General features: G+C 35.5%; 1 protein-coding gene across 13 annotated transcripts in view; it reads right to left on the minus strand.

Annotated features, from left to right (window-relative positions):
* The window catches only part of PPP1R9A (protein phosphatase 1 regulatory subunit 9A), a 395,072-nt gene that overhangs the window by 170,552 nt on the left and 206,633 nt on the right, over nucleotides 1-17,887 (minus strand). For all 13 annotated transcript variants that reach the window (XM_073009120.1, XM_038004639.2, XM_038004633.2 and 10 more), the window contains exons 3-4: nucleotides 15,028-15,160; nucleotides 5,634-5,754 (exon numbers count right to left, since the gene is read on the minus strand). In XM_073009120.1, coding sequence (XP_072865221.1) covers nucleotides 5,634-5,754; nucleotides 15,028-15,160 — 254 coding nt within the window. The remainder of the gene's footprint in view (nucleotides 1-5,633; nucleotides 5,755-15,027; nucleotides 15,161-17,887) is intronic.

The following is a 17,887-nucleotide window of genomic DNA, read 5'->3' on the forward strand; positions in this document are numbered from 1 at the left end:
CTGAAGTTTTAAATGTATATGAAAATTGTGAAAATACATGCCAAAGCAGTAACAGCCCAAACCTAAGGGGTGAATAGGCAAAATATTTTATTAGAAGACTAACATGAGAGTGTGTGCACAGAGAGGAAACCATCAACTGGGGAACCATGACAGAATCAATTAAAACAAGTTTCCATCCAGGGTTCTCTTAGGCTGGAGGGTACTTTAGGCAAAGATGGGTCCTAAGAGGGGGTAAGTTTGCTGCAGGATAAGCAAAAGAATGGGACTCTTTATCTATTGTATATGTTAGTATATCCCAAAAGATGGGGGAAAAAAACAATTAAAATCATTTAAAAATCAATACTTGAATGAGGATAAACTACATAGAACCTTAATTTCATATTTGGTATCTCTTCCAGTAAAATTGAAAAGGACAGTGATTGAAAATGATGATGAGCAAAAGCTTGTGAAACAAAAACAGGACCCAAAAACAAAGTGGATCCAAAATGGATTTTTCATTTGCCTCTAATTTAGCACAGCATTATTAACATCCTTTGTCAGTTACCATCCATGTGATTTACTCTACAATTCAGCATTTTGAGTTGTTTTTATGAAACTAATTTTGCTTTAAGGAATCATGAACGAGGACTGGAAAATCACTAGTGTGTGAAAGTGTCCTGTGTGCAATCCCAAAAATTACATTTATGACAACAAAAACTAATAGTCAGTATATTTAATATTATTTTACTAAAAATTTAGAAATGAAACAGGAAATAGAAATGACTGTCATGTCATTCAACTAAATTATAAGCCACTCTGTAAAAGGCAGGTAGCACAAAAACAAAACACAGAAAAATGATAAGCCCAAGTAAAGGTTTCAAAAGTGATTAAAAGCCCCGCATGGTGGCACTCGCTTATACTCCCAGTTACTTGGGAGGCTGAGGTGGGGAGTTCACTTGAGCCCAAGAGGTTGAGGTCAGTCTGGGCAATATAGTGAGACCTCGCCTCTAAAAATAAAAAATAAAAATAAAAAGTAATTAAAGCACAAGGATTCACTCATTCAACAAATATTTACTGAGCACACTCTAAGTTTAAGGCATCAAAGGAGAAAGTACACACATGAAAAGCCTGACAAGAGAAAATTTTGAAGGTAAGAGATCATATCAAATAATAATGAAGGGTAAACACTTTCCAACTATACTGGATAAACTCAGGAGGATAAATACCCACGGCAAATTTTTTAAAGTACTCAAAATGTGGTAAGAGTTTACAAGCCATTTAAGCAGGAATACAAACAATCACAATGAAAAAGCTTCTTGTGGGGGCAGGAAGGAGGGAGGAGGGGGATAAAAAAATGTTCTATATATATACATGTATGCTCATTTAACATTCCTTGAAGGAGGTATGACTAAATCTGAGATTAAATTGAAACAAATTTTCTTAAATAGAAAGAGTTATTAAGAATCTAAAGCAAGCTAGAAAACAATAATAAAGAATCTTATCCTTTCAAGGCTAAAAGGAACTACCTTACAGAATATCTAACCCAGAACTTTAATTCGGTCAATAAATGAGGTCTGATGAGTAATTTCCTTGGCGTGGAAACCTTATCATTTTTAGTTTTGAGAAACTATACACAAGTCGTATATATTCTCTACAAAATTTGATATTCTATACCAGCCAAAATTTTTTTTAAATCCATACACTAGAGCCGTTCAACATTTTTGTATGTATTAATTTTAGACTTTTTCAGAAAGAGAATGACTGAGAGATAAGGACAAAAAGGAACAGAGACAGAGAAAAGAAGAAATAGAATATATACCCTACACAAGAATGGCATCATATTAATCATACTATTTTGTAAATCCTTAATGGAATATTTTTCTATATCAGTAAGTATATATAACTTAAAATGTATTATTGACTAGAAGAAGTGAACTTTGTATAATTTTTGTATGTTGATACCTTTTAAATAGTAAACATCAGTAAACAGTAAACACTGTGCAAATGAGCACACCAGTAGTGGTGGAAATAATAATTTAAAAGATATAAATCTGTTGTAAGTATAATAATCATTTTATTTTCTCATTTTCTTATACCCATACACATATGCACATATACAACCACCCTCAATTTTCTTATCAATAAACAAGAAAATGTGTTGATTATAAGAACTCTGAAGTTTCTGTGACCTCTAAAATTTTGATTCTGTACTTAAACGTTGTACACCTTTAATCGTTTTCCACAAGGCTTTTCCCATAATAACTACTTTTTAAATTAAGTTTCAAGCTTACTCTTACTTGGTTCAAGAACAGTTTCATATATACAAATAGCACTGTGGAAGGTTATCCACACAAACGTAGTTAATGCTTATTCACACAAACTTAGTTAATGCTTACCACAACCCACAATGTAGATAACATGAAAATTAAGTAATTTGTTCGATAGCCCCAGAAGATAAGTAGAGGGAATGGAATGAAGGTTCCCGGTTACATTATCTTAAAGATTCTGTCCATTCCATCATATCAAGTTTTTGTTTTGTTTTGTTTTTTTGAGACTGAGTCTCATTCTGTCCCCTAGGCTGGGGTGCAATGGCACAATCTTGGCTCACTGCCACCTCTACTTCCTCAATTCAAGTGATTCTCCTGCCTCAGCCTCCTGGGTAGCTGGGATTATAGGCGTCCACTACCATGCCCAGTCAATTTTTGAATTTTTAGTAGAGACGGGGTTTCACCATGTTGGCCAGGCTGGTCTCGAACTCCAGACCTCAGGTGATCCACCCGCCTCAGCTTCCCAAAGTGCTGGGATTACAAGCATGAGCCACCTCGCCTGGCCCAAGTTGCCTGTCTTAATATATTCACTGAGGCATTTTTTAAGCACCTATTATAACAACAACAGCATTAGTATACTAGGAAAATACTCATTTAAAAGAACTGAGGAAATAAATGTACACTGTGACTGGTAAAGCAGAGTTCTAATATAGTTATAAATAATGAAACCATGTAGAAGAATAATTAGTAAATAGATTAATAGAAAACAAACCTAATTTTAAAACGATTGAGGGAAAAATAACTATGTCTATGTTTAGAACAACAGGAATTGGCTAACTACTAAGTGCAAAATTTTCTTTTTCTTTCTTTTCTCTTTCAGGACACGTGTTACATGGCTATGAATGTAAAATATTCTGATTTTTTGTTCTTTTAATTAAGTTGTACTTTGATTTGGCTTTCTGGATGGTTCATAATAATTAAGCATGTTTGAATACTAACTATAGCATTATTTCCCACCATCTTAAAATTTTCGGCGCGGTGGCTCACGCCTGTAATCCCAGCACTTTGGGAGGCCAAGGCGGGCGGATCACAAGGTCAGGAGATCGAGACCATGGTGAAACCCCGTCTCTACTAAAAAATAGAAAAAAAAATTAGCCGGGCGCAGTGGCGGGCGCCTGTAGTCCCAGCTACTCGGGAGGCTGAGGTAGGAGAATGGTGTGAACCCAGGAGGCGGGGCTTGCAGTGAGCCGAGACTGCGCCACTGCACTCCAGCCTGGGCGACAGAGCGAGACTCCGTCTCAAAAAAAAAAAAAAAAAAAAAAAAAAAAATTTCATCAAACTTAATAAGAAATGCGATATATTTTACAAACAAGTTTTAGCTCTCTTAGAAGAAAAGTGGTAAATTAATAACTGGAAATACTACCACCATTATCTATAATTTATTAAAAGGGTACAAAGAGGTTATTTCCTTAACTACTCTGAAAAGGAGGAAGAATGTTAGTAAGTTACTTTAAGACACAAGATAGTCATATTCCACATTCTTTGTTTTAAATGTAGTCAGCTGAATGTTCACTCAAAAGATTTCAAACCTTCTCTATGCAAAGCATTATACTAAGTGCTACAGGAATACAAACAAAGCTACTGACTAAGATGTTATCCCTAACCTCATGGAAAAGAAGATGTAATAAGGTGTGGTTTTCTATTTACATAAATCAATTTAGCTCTCTTTGAGAACTATCAGTGGGTATCAATATGCATTTTTAGGATTAAAACAGAAACAATGGGCCAGGCGCAGTGGCTCGCACCTGTAATCCCAGCACTTTGGGAGGCCAAGGCAGATGGATCTTGAGGTGACTTGAGGTCAGGAGTTCAAGGCCATCCTGACCAACATGGTGAAACCCTGTTTCCACTAAAAATACAAAAATTAGCTGGGCATGGTGATCCACGCCTGTGGTCCCAGCTACTCAGAAGGCTGAGGCAGGAGAATCACTTGAACCTGGGAAGTGGACGTTGCAGTGAGCAGAGATCATGCCATTGCACTCCAGCTTAGGCAACACAACAAGATGCATCTCAAAAAAAAAAAAAAAAAAAAAAAAATGCTGCTCTGGGTCTCCTCAGACATTCACAAATTCTTTCCAAAATGCTTTATTATTCCCTGATAAGATGGTCAAATGATACATACTTAAACATAAAAAAATTTAAAGCTATTCATTAAATGTACATAAAACAACAATATTTCTTTGAATTTAGCAGTCATACATTTGGGTCTACTTTTATTATATTGCTAACTGCTATGGTTTGAATGTTATGTGTTGAAAACCATCCTTAACGCAACAGTGTTAAGAGGTGAGACCTTGAAAAGGTGATTGGTCATAGGGCACTGCCCTCACAAGTAGATTAATGTCACTATCGTGGAAGTGGACTTATTTCTTTGAGAATGCGTTTGTTATAAAAGCAAGTTTTGCCCCTTCTTGCTCTCTCTCACTTGGCCTTTGCACCTTTTACCATTGGATGACAAACCTGCAGGGTCCTCATCAGATGTGACCCCTTAATCTTGGACTTCCCAGCCTCCAGAACCATGAGTCATATAAATTTCTGTTCATTATAAATTACCCAGTCTCAGGTATTCTGCCACAGCAGCACAAAACAAACTAAGACACCACCTTCTGCTTCTAGCCCCACCCTGATATATAAGAGCCAAGTATGAGGGTTAATCAAAATCTTGGCCCCAGATAGATAGATAGAAAGATATATAGATGGATAGATAGATAGATAGAGCTTGAGATTATGGAAGCTAAGACAAAACAGTGATTGTCTGGATGCTCTGCTGTGTACTCGAATTATCCAAGGTGCAGACTGCCAGACCCCTCTACTGGAGATTTTAATTCTACTGGTTTAGGTGTACCCAAGAATCTGTGTTTTTACATAAATGTATTTGGAGAAACAACACTGACCTTCAGAATAACCAACAATACAGAATTAAAGTCCCTAACTTACCATATACCCGTGTCATTTTTTAAGATGCCAGAACTATTATAATTTCTTTCAATATTTCTGAAGTGAAACTATGTGCTGACCTCCATAGTACACATTCTCAACTATATACACCCATGTTTCTGCCCACTTCCCACCAGATAGAATAAATGGATAAAGACAGGTATAGACTGATAGATCTACCCACTCATTTACCTAATATAAATTAAAGAAAGCAGATATTTTGCCTGCATATCAAAAAATAATTTAAATGGTTTAAGATTTCTCATATCTGAGAAACCTGAAATTCTGTCCTAAAAAATCAACAAACAAAAGCAAAAAGCTACAACTGAAAGAAACTTACAGGAAAGTTCCCTAAAGATTTTAAGTTATTAACAACAGTCCTTAATTTACCTGCCATCCCGTTGAGCAGCACCACCTTCTGTTACCGTCTTGACGAATATTCCCAGCTTTTCAAGTCCAGCATCTGCTCCAACACCCATTCCAATAATACTTATACCAAGACCATCCTCATCTATTAAAAAGAAAAAAAGGGAGGACGTGAAACAACCTAAGTTTTACACTAGTCTGCAATTAGCTGGTGAGAACTATTTGCTGTCTCTAATTTTATTTTTCCTTATGGATAGGAGAATAACATGCTTGCCTTAGCAGAACTATTTTCTAAGGTAGGCAGTAAGGGTATCTAATGAGATCCTCCAAAAGGCCCATGCATTTAGCATCATTTTATTACTACTGTTGGTAATGCATTGTGGTCTCAAGAAAAGGTAACAACTTTGTGACTGAATAGTCACTCTGCCTTAAAACTTAGATTCTCTAAATAATGCAATGAATTATTTTAGGCATAAGAGTACACACATTCAAACATATAATTTTAAATAAATGTGATCATAACATATCTGGAATTCCTCCTTCATTTATATGGTCTTTTCTTCTTTACTTGTTTATTCATGTTAATAAGATAGTACATGTGGCTGGGTGCGGTGGCTCACGTCGGTAATCCTAGAACTTTGGGAGGCTGAGGCAGGTGGATGGCTTGAGGCCATCAGTTCAAGACCAGCCTGGGCAACATGGTGAAAGCCTGTCTCTACTAAAAATACAAAAAGTTAGCTAGGTGTGGTGGCAGGCACCTGTAGTCCCAGCTACTCTGGAGGCTGAGGCAGGAGAATCGTTTGAACCCAGGAGGCGGAGGCTGCAGTGAGCCAAAATCGTGCCATTGCACTCCAGCCTGGGTAATAGAGTGAGACTCTGTCTCAAAAAAAAAAAAGATAGTATGTGTATTTGAGTACTTTCCTCTGTGCTTCTATACCCAAGAATATATACTCATCAACAACTATAATACATACATACATTCGCTTAGACATATATGAATGTGTGTGTATATATATAATATATATACGTGTGTGTGTGTGTGTATATATATAGCTTGTTTTTCCTTGTTATTTGCTTACACAAGTGAGATTATAACTACTTCTCTTTATAGCTTACTTTGTAAAAACCAATGAAGCATCTGGGCACAGTGGCTCACGTCTGTAATCCCATCACTTTGGGAGGCTGAGGTGGGAGGATCCCTTGAGCCCAGGAGTTCAAGACCAGCCTGGGCAACATGGTGAAACCCTGTCTCTACTACAAATAGAAAACTTAGCTGGGCATGGTGGGGTGCACCTGTAGTCTCAGCTGTTTGGGGGCTGAGGTGGGAGGATCACCTGAGCCTGGGAGGCAGAGGTTGCAGTGAGCTGAGATCATGCCACTGTGCTCCACCATGGGCAACACAGCGAGACCCTGTCTAAAAAAAAGACAAAAAAATAAAAAATAAAAAAGATATATCATGGATATCAATGTCCTCAATGTTCATAGCTCTAAATTATTTCTAATGACTGAATAATATTTCATGGTGAGATGGCATCATCATGTATCCAAACATTCTGTATTCATAGGTACTCACTTTTGTTTCCATTTTACTGGTCCTATGAACAATACTGTGTAACAGTTTTTTTTTTTTAATTCACTTACAGATCACGTGTTTATCCATATTTCCATTTGTCCTTTCTGTGAATATGTAAAAGATACACTATTTTGTGTGCCACATGTTTTAGTTAAAGTTCAAGGTTATTTTCTGATAGTCTCAAGTCTTTGTAATTATGCTTTACTAGTAGCATAAAAATACTAATTAATCAACAGCACTGGATTATTAAATACTGGTCCATATACTCAACAGAATGACACTTTTAAAAGACTTTTCAGCAATAACCTTTACTTTCTTAAGTATTTTTTCTTTCTTTTCTTTTTTTTCTGAGACAAGGTCTCACTCTGTTGATCAGGCTGGAGTGCAGTGATGTCATCATGGCTCATTGCAGCCTCAACCTCCTGGGTTCTGGTGATCTCCCACCTCAGCCTCCGAGATGCTGGGACTCTATGCATGTGCCATCACACCTGGGCAATTTTTTGTATTTTTTTTGTACAGACAGGGTTTCATCATGTTGCCCAGGCTGGTCTCAAACTCCTGGGCTCAAGCAATCTCCTGCCTCAGCCTCCCAAAGTGCTGGGATTATGGATATGAGCCACCATACCCAGTCAGGATTCTTGTAATTAGTATTCTCTGGATGAAGGTTCATCTCATACATTATTACTTACCACCAACTTATTCCTGAAGTATTTCCAAGTACACCTGACAATCTTACATTTTTATTCTATATATGTTTTAAAAGATGTCACTTGGCAAAAGTGTGATTTGTTTGCTCAGCTGTATGCTAAAGGAATCTTTACAGTGTTTCCCCTGGATGAGCTTCCTCATGCAAACCCCTGCTGAAGGCACTTCCACATTGATTCTAGGCATAGGTATGTCTTTAGTGTGAAAACTTTAATGTTGACTAACATAAATAATCTCTGAAGACTTTCCTCATTCATTACATTTAGAATGTTTACATACATGTGATTTCTCCTATTTATTCAAATTGTTTCTCTGGTATAAAGACTGATTTCATCAAGAAGATTTATCTTGTTAAAGACTTTTCTACATTCATTATAGTTTTAAAATTTCTCCACAGAATGAGATTTCTTGTGTACATGAAGGTTAGATGTGTGCTGAAGGCTCTCCCACACTGGTTAAATGCATAGGGTTTTCCTCTCTCCCACCATGAATTCTCTTCTGTGTATAAGGTTAGCAGATGGCTGAATTCTTATTCACATTCATCACATTCATAGGGTTTCTCAAGAAAATGAATTTTTTTTCACACTGATGAAGGATGAATGATTGCTGAAAGCCTTCCCATAGTGTTTACATCCATGTACGTTTTTCCCCTCAGTATATTGTTCTTGTGTTAAGAGACGATCAAAGTAGCCTCTCCCACGCTGAAAAATACCACAGAATTTCTCTCCTGTATGAAATCTCTGGTGTATATATGTATTGGTATTCTTGCTGAATTCTTGCTCACTTTCATTATACTCACAGGGTTTCTCTTCATTATAACTTATCACATGTCAAACCAATGTAGAGCTGTGAGTCAAACTTTCCCATACTCATTACTGTACAAAGGGCTCCTCTCAAATGTGAACTCTCCATACTGTCACACCATTAAATAATTTCTTCCTGCAACTATCTTGAGTGAAAATTACTTCTTGATTTCTAAATCCATTTTCTCTGCCTCGACTCACGTCTTGGTAGAATTCTCTTTCTTCCTTCCATTGCTCCTCTCATTGCTTTTAACTGGAAAATTACTAAGATCTGCAGAGCTGAAAATCCAGTTGCAGAAAAAGCAATATTAACTTAAGCCATCCTCAATTCTAATGCAAATTACCTACAAGGACAACGTGATGACTGAAGGGCAATACAACAAAGAGCACAATCAACGCACAGAGACCAGAAGACTGATGTTCTCCAGCATCTTATTTATGTACAGCTTTCTCTAAGATGAGTGAAGTCTGGAGCCTCATCCTTAAAGGCCACTTATTACTCCTGTGGCTGCCCCATAAAGAACCTAGCTGCACCCTGTCTTCCTCTCTATACATTCCTAGGGACAGGCAAAGCACTAAGGCAAAACAGCCATAAAATGATGGCAAAGCCAGTGGAACTATGTCATTGTGGAAGACACTATTGTCATACTATGGAGCCCAAAGCTTATTTTCTAACTTCTGGTTTCCCATTTTGGGTAAGCCTCTTCTGCCACAAGCCTAGATGATACATGCAGTCATGTGAATTTTCTTTACGACATCTTCAATATATTATTATTTAACCCATGTAGAGTTATTTATTTTTACCTATGCTATAATGAAGGTGTCCAACTTTAGACTCTTCCAGATAGATGCTCAGTTATGCGAGAACAATTTATAAAGCACACAATTACTTCTAAGCTGAAATATCATGGGTGTCATATATTAAATTCTCACACATACTAATATCTTTTTCTGGATTTTCTATTTTGTTCCAGTAATCAACTGCCATTTGAATACAATTTGTTCTGATTACAAAAGCTTTACATTATATTTAGATATGTGATAAATTAAGTCATTCATATTCTTTTTCATACTTAAGTCTGTATTTCTCCAGACTTAAATTTTACCAAAAAAATTTAATACTGTTTTTTGCAATTCTCCTCTCCCAACCCAACTTTGCTGGCAGTTCTATTTGGAGTCTTCTCATCCAAGAATATGGTTTGTCTTACAATTTGCTTTCAAATTGAAATGTCTTTCAAAAAGATGTTATTACTTTATTTAGATAAATTCCATGTTTTTCTTAGTAATAAATATTTTGTTGTTTTGGTGCTACTGCAAATGAAATATTTTTCCCATTTTCATTTCTAAATTCTTAATGTGATTACATAGAAAAAAATGATTTGTATACATATCTTGGATTTAACTTCTTCCTCCGCAAATTAGTTTACCAAATTTAATATTTTAAATTAGAATCAATTTGGTTTTCCAGATATATATGGATACGAATATATCAGCAAAAGGTGATGCTTTTCATCTTTTATTTGCTGTTATTTATACTGGTCATTTCATTTAAAGGGCATTACAAATTTGATTTCTGGTTTTACTTAAAATATCTTTAGTGTTTACTCAATTTAGAAATAGAATTGTTTGTATTACAGATTTACAGTTTGCATAAATTTAGGCAGCTTCCATCACGTGCTAATTTAGAGTCTTTCAAGTGGTAAATGTTACCAAATTGACATCTTTTCATATCAATTTGACATTAAATTTTAAAAATTTAAGGGCTTTTCCTTTAAATTTTATGTGGATAAATCTCTGAATAATGAACCATTCTGGATCCTTGTATCTAAAACCCCATTTGATCTTAATGAGTCTTTCTCTTTTTTTTGAGACAGAGTCTCGTTCTGTCGTCCAGGCTGGAGTGCAATGGCACGATCTCGGCTCACTGCAACCTCCACCTCCCGGGTTCAAGCGATTCTCCTGCTTCAACCTCCTGAGTAGCTGGGACTACAGGTGCATGCCACCAAGCCCGGGTAATTTTTTGTATTTTTAGTAGAGATGAGGTTTCATGTGTTAGCCAGGATGGTCTCAACTTCCTGATTTCGTGATCTGCCCGCCTCGGCCTCCCAAAGTGCTGGGATTAGAGGCATGAGCCACCTTACCTGGCCTTTTCTCTTTAACTATTTCTATATTTGATATTTTATTTCATTTAGAATTTTAAAATATATACTCACAATTGTAGTTGTACCATAGCAATCTTTTTTGTAGTACATTAGTTTTGGGTGTAAACTTATATGGTATTTCCACGAAATGAAGAGTTTCCTTCATCATCTACGATCTAAAATAGTTTAAATAACACTGGTTTTATGTGTTCTTTAAAGGTACAATAGAATCATCCAGTTCTGACAACATTTTAATGTTTTATCTTTAGTTGCCATTCTCGTTTCTTCTATAGCAATTAGTCTATTTTACTAAAGTTGATTCTGGTAATTCAAATTTTGTTAGGACATAAATTATTTCTGGGCATTCACCTCATATGACAAAGAAATGCAGTGACTGACTGATCTTTTCTAGTAACACTATATATTTGTCTTCCATTCCTAGTTTGCATAAATTTGCTTTCAATTTTCACCACTCAGTATTCTGACTGATATATTTTATAGATGTATTCAATGAAAAGGATTTGTATTACCTTGTTTTGCTAGATTTTCCTTTCTATGTTATTAATATTGTTTTTACATATACTACTCTTCTTTGCTAGTTTGTTTATTTGGTTTACTTTTTCTGATTTCTAAGACAGGTCCGTTGTTTACTTTTTAAATTTTTTTATTTTAAAGAAAGAAATCAAGGATATAGCTTTTCTTCTGAGTAAAGGTTTTGCTGTGTGCTACAGACTTTTTAAGTTTAATCCTTTCCAAGATGGTTTGGAATATGAGTTTTAATTTTCTCTTAAATCAAATATCTACCTAGGAATGTATTATGTAATTTCCAAATTCTCATATTAAAGGAACTTTGAAAATTTTTTCCAAAGGATAAAATTTTTTCTCTTAAAATACAGCTTGAAATAGAGTTCATTATATTAACCCACTCCTTGATTTTTGTTTTCTGTCCATAAATTTGTCCAGTTCTGAAAGAAATATATTGAAATCTCCAATAATTGTATTTGATTTGGTTATCTTCTAGTTTGATTTATCTAGTTTAGTTTTTTGTACGAAATATGGCAATATACAAATGAGTTTAAGCAAATATTTATCTACAAAACATTGTTTAAACAATAAAAATAAAACAAATGTCCATGTACAAAGACACAGAATATTACTGACATCATAAAAGCCCACTATATATCCCTCCCTGACTCTTTCCTCAGTGACCATTATACTAAATATTGTGTTAATCATTCCCTACTTTTTAATACTACTTTTTAAAAACTACTCTTTTGTGTATCCCAAAACAATATGCTATTTAATTTTCTTGGTTTGAAATGTAAGTAAATGCAATTATATTACACTAAATGTCTTCTTCTGTGGTTTGCTATTTTTTACTTTCCCTGGATAACACGTTAAGAATCATACATACTACTGCATGAACTGTAGCACCTCCATTTTCACTGCTGAGTAATATTTTATTGCCTAGGCATGTTACAATTTATAGACCCTTTCTACCACTGATGAATATTTGGATTGTTCTTGTTTTTTTGCTGTACTAAAGTAAGTAATATGATGGCCCAGTTGTGTTTGTATGGCCCATGAGCTAAGAATGGCTTTTACATTTAAAAATGTATGAAAAATGGAAGCATTACTCTTTCATTCACTTTAACCCCAAATCAAAGTGTCTTTTAACAGGAGTAATCCATCAGTCATGTTTGATGTAATATGACTAGTATTCTTCATACTTTTTCATTTAAGCAATTGTATGTTTAATACTTAATAGTTTTCACCTCTTTTTTCCTTGCCTTTGCTGTTTTGAACAAGCTGCTCTTTGTTTCCCTCCCTCCCTGCTAAACTCGACAGTAAATTACTCAGATAAAGTATGTAGGCAATGTGTTCTTTAAATCCTTAGATAGCAGCAGATGTCTTTCTTTCACCAAGATGGATATGGAATTCTTGGATCACCATCCTTTTTACCCTCAGTGGCACGTAAAATTATTTCTACATCTCCCTGCTTCTAGTGTTGCAGTCTGATGCTAGTCTAATTATTTTGCCTTTGCAAGTATCTTTGCTTGTTTGTTTGCTTGGGTATTTTTTGGTCTGGAATTTGTTAAGATTTTTCACTTTGCCTTTGAACATTAGAATTTTTTCCCAGGCTATGCCTAAGTGTGAAATCAGTTTGGGGTTATTCAGCCTTCTCATTCGATAAGCTCTTCCTGATATATGCCTCAGATCTTTTTTTTTAAGGACAAGAAATTTTTCTTGTATGATTATTATTAGTCTGTCCTTCTCCATTGTCATTCTTCCCTTCTGTTGCCTACAACTTATATATTGGGGCTCTTTCATGACTTTTCTTGGATTTTTGCTCTGCCAGTTGAGAATTCTTTTTGGAACATCTCTTAAACGTCATCTTCTAGATTGCCAACTTAAGTCTCAACAACAACTAACATTTTCAGTTCTCCTGGTGAAATTTTTCATTTCAAAATCAAGTAATTTGTTCTTGTTGCTAAGTTGCTCAATAATGTCTTTTTAAAAATCTTTATAAATTCAGGGGAGTACATGTGCAGGTGTGGTATATGGATATATTGCATAGTGGTGAGGTCTGGACTTTTAGTGTAACCTTCACATGAATAGTTCACATTGTACGACAAGTGGTTATTTGTCAAGCCCCATCCCCCTCCCACCCTGGTAACCTTTTGGAGTCCCCAGTGTGTATTACTCTGCTCTGTATGTTGATGTGTACCCATTGTTTAGCTCTCACTTATAAGTGAGAACATGCAGCAAATAATTTTGTGTTTCTGAGTTATTTCATGTAGGGATAATGGCCTCCAGCTCCAACCATGTTGCTGCAAAAGACATGATTTCATTCTTTCTTATAGCTGCACAGTAGTCCATAGTGTATATATGCTCCATTATCTTTATCCAGTCATCTATTGATGAATACTTAGGTTGATTCCATGACTTTGCTATTTCCAAGACTATTTCCATTTAATAGTGCTCTGTTAAACATACAAGTCTCTTTTGGATATCATTTCTTTTCCTTTGGGTAGATATTCAGTAGTGGGAGTGCTTGGTCAAATGATAGTTCTATTTTCAATTATTTGAGAAATCTCCACACTGTTTTCCAGAGATTGTACTGATTTACATTCCGCCACAGTATCTAAGCATTTCCTCTTCTCTGCATCCTCACCAACATCTGTTGTTTTTGACTTATTAATAATAGCCATTCTGACTGGTGTGAGATGGTGTCTCACTGTGGTTTTGATTTCCATTTCTCTGATGATTAGTGATGTGGAGTGTTTTTTCATGTTTGTTGGCTGCTTGTAAGTCTTCTTTTAAGAAATATCTGTTCGTGTCCTTTGCCCACTTATTAATGGGTTTCTTTTGTTGTTGTTGTTGTTGTTATTTGAGTTCCTCATAGATTCTGAATATTAGTCCTTTGTTAGAGGCATCATTTGCAAATGTCTTTTTTTAAACCATGCTTGAATATCCTTGGGTAGGTTTTTGTTTCTTTTTTTCTTGCTATTCAAGTTATCATCTGTTTGTTCTACTCTTTTGTTTTCAAAGATCTCTCAGAGGTGTTATTTCTCCGTTCACTGAGTGACAGTTCAGTTCTTGGGTGCTCATCTTACATCTTACATAGCAATCTCTGATCCCATGGGTCAGCAGTAACTACAGTCAGCAGGGTGTTAGTCCAGGGAGAGAAATCAGAAGGAAGCCTTTCTGCTCCCTCTTCTCCCTGCTCTCTTTCAACCTTCTCCCCTCAGAGATGGAGAGGATGTAGCCCTACTATTAAAATTTCCTTGGATTCTACTGCCTTCATTAAAAATCTCCATAATTTTCCAATTATCCACCAAAACAAAAGAAAACAACCATCTGCCCCAAGCTCTTATATACCAGCTCTTTCTGGGTTCTCAGCTGTAGCAGCCCTTTCCAGGAATACCAACAAAGCATTAGGCCTCACTCATACCTCCCTGGTCCTAACCACCATTCCAGCCAGCTAAGATAGATGGGTTTCAGTTGGGAGTAAAACTTTCAATCCACCATCTACTCAGAATCCATATCAACTATTTTTGAAACTTAATATATAAGATCCTCTGTGAGAATTAAAATTTTATCCAATCCTTAGAAAAAAGGCTATACTTTGGAAAAATAATTCTGTATTATTAACATAGCAACATAATGATATTAACACTGTAGCACTCACAAACCTTTCTCTAGTTCCACTGGGAAAAGTTCCAGCTTTTCTACACGTTTTTCAAGTTCATACTCAGCTGAAGCAGCCACAGGGTCAACTTCATCATTTCTCCTGTCATAGTCTTCATTGGAGTATGTGTTGAAAACCTGTAGTAAGAGGCCAACAAGATGATAATATAGAAAAAAAGAAACTGCCAAGTATCCCAAACTATGTAAGTTTAAACATTCACATGATGAATTTCTTCTAAACAACTGTTTTGCCTTTAAAATCAATTGGGATCTTAAGAAAAGGAAAATTGAGTCAGTATAAAAGTAACTTACTAATTTTTAAAATGTATAAGTGATAGTACCACTTTTAAGAGACAAAGTAGCCACAGAACACATTATGTGAATAGCAATATTTATCGCCTTTTATAGAATCAGAATATACCATATTAGCTGCAACGCTCTGCTGTTTACCAATAAAACTAAGGTAAAGCATCTTGAAGCTACCTAAGCAAATAACCAAACTAAACCTCTAGCCCTGAAGTAGCAGTGTGTCAGTATTACCATGCTATCTCAATCACAGGATCGCTGAACCTGATCTCCATTCTAACACTATCCTGGGCTCTTGTTTGTCATCCCTCATTTTACTTGCATATACATTTAAGTTAAATCATCATTGAAACTTTCTATGAAGTTACGAAAATATCGCTCAAGGGCTGTACAGCAAACAGGATATTGACAGCTGTTTATTTCTTACCTACATCATTTAAAAGGCAACTAAATGTGGCCTTCAGATATAGCCATAAGAAACTTGATTGTCCTTATTTGTGCTGAAATGTTTATCTTAAAAGGAACTGAAGTAGTTGTCCAACCCCTCTCTTAATACAGGAAGAAATATATGAAAGAAATACATGTATAATTCATCAAGTCCAATTATTATACATAACAAACACTGGCATTTTCAATTAAATTCAATAATTATTATGCACCTAAACTGTGCCTAAAGAAACTGTGTCCTCCCAAAAATCATACAGTCTAGGATTAGCCTTTAAAATAATATTTATAAAAAGATACAGTAAAAACAGAAGGCAGAACAAAAGGCCAAAGATTAAAGAAATTATATCTATTTCCTACAAAGCTGGCCCTCCTGGTCTATGGACATTTTACATTATATTAGTGGAAAACAAGTAATTCCTATATTCTACATATGGTAACTTATAAACCAAGAATACATATGCATATATAGGAGCAGATGTAATGTGGCTCCTAATGGTATATGCTTTTCAAAATAGTGTCATTTGTAGGATTTGTACCTGAGTGGGTACTGTTTTTCCTCCTGACTTTCAACATGTTTTCATAGCCTCGTGCCACTTGGATCCCTATTTGGTCTCTACCATGTTTCTCCACCATAGTCAACCTTATTGCATCAAAACGCACATTTCCACAGTATGGGGTTGGTGCTTTTATTTCTCTTTTCACAATATTTCATAAATATTAGCATGTTTCCCATGCTAATATTTCTTTTTCTTTTCTTCTTTTTTTCTTTTTCTTTTCATTGAGACAGGGTCTTGCTCTGCACTCCAAGCTGGAGTGTAGTGGTAGGTTCACTGTAGCTTCTGCTTTTTGGGCTCAAGTAATTCTCCTACTGTAGCCTCCTGAGTAGCTAGGATTACAGGCACATGCCATCATACTCAGCTAAATTTTAGAATTTTTTTGTAGAGGCGAGGTCTCACTATATTGCCCAGGCTGGTCTTGAATTCCCAGGCTCAAGCAATTCTCCCATCTTGGCCTCCCAAAGTGCTGGGATTACCAGCTTAAGCCCCTACACCTGGCCTAATATTCTTTTCAAATTGTCATACTTATAACTTTCTCTTAGACAGCCCTTTTGATCTTTCACTTCCTTTTATATTTTTTAGTAATTGCTTATTCACATTTATTCATTCAACAATATTTTAGAGTTCTAAACTCATGCTTGACATCGTGCTAGGCACTGGAGAAGTAATAGTTTCTAGTAGCTTACAGTTTATAATGTGGTAACTGATATAAAAGTAGAATATACCAATTATTTTTTTTAATTTTCCTGAGAAAGTAAAGAATTTTGTGAAGACAAAGATACTTGACCCAAGTCTTGAAGAATAAACAGAAATTCACATATTTGAGTGCGGAAGAGAAGGAATGTATATTTCGAATATAAGACCCTAGACCAATATATATATATACACACATACACATATCTATAGTTTTTTGGAAAACATTGATAGTTGAGTATACTGCAATGGAAAATGCCTATAGGAGCAAGCTTTACACATAAAATAAGAGTTAGCTGGGCCTGGGTCTCATGTGTCCTGGAAATCATTGGCAGATATAACTGGAAATTATTCATTAATATTTATCACTTCTCTACTTCTGCTAATAGGTCCAGGTTTATGACTGCAAAACAGTGGTTTAAATAGTATTCATTCTGGAACATTGCTCAATTTCACTAGTACTAGTAAGTAAATAAACATGTATGTGTGTGCCTATATATAAAGTAAGTATTAAAGAACTGTTTCAAATAAATAACTCCTTCCCCACATTTTTTTTTTTTCAGGAATCCAAATACTCTGTTATCAAAATGTTCTTCCCTATTCGGGCTAGTTTATAAAGTTCATTTGAGGGTATTCTGAAATTAAATAAAACAAACCTAAAACAGTAGGACTGCATGTTGGAAAATGATACTGTGTATAATTTTTGAGACATCTAGCAATGAGATGACTATGCCACCATTTCATTCTTTAATCTCAGCACTTTAGGAGGCTGAGGTGGACAGATCATGAGGTCAGGAGATCGAGACCGTCCTAGCTAACACAGTGAAACCCCATCTCTACTAAAAATACAAAAAATTAGCCA

This window comes from Chlorocebus sabaeus, chromosome 21 (genome assembly GCF_047675955.1).
Source record: "Chlorocebus sabaeus isolate Y175 chromosome 21, mChlSab1.0.hap1, whole genome shotgun sequence".
NCBI classification, from domain to species: Eukaryota; Metazoa; Chordata; class Mammalia; order Primates; family Cercopithecidae; genus Chlorocebus; species Chlorocebus sabaeus.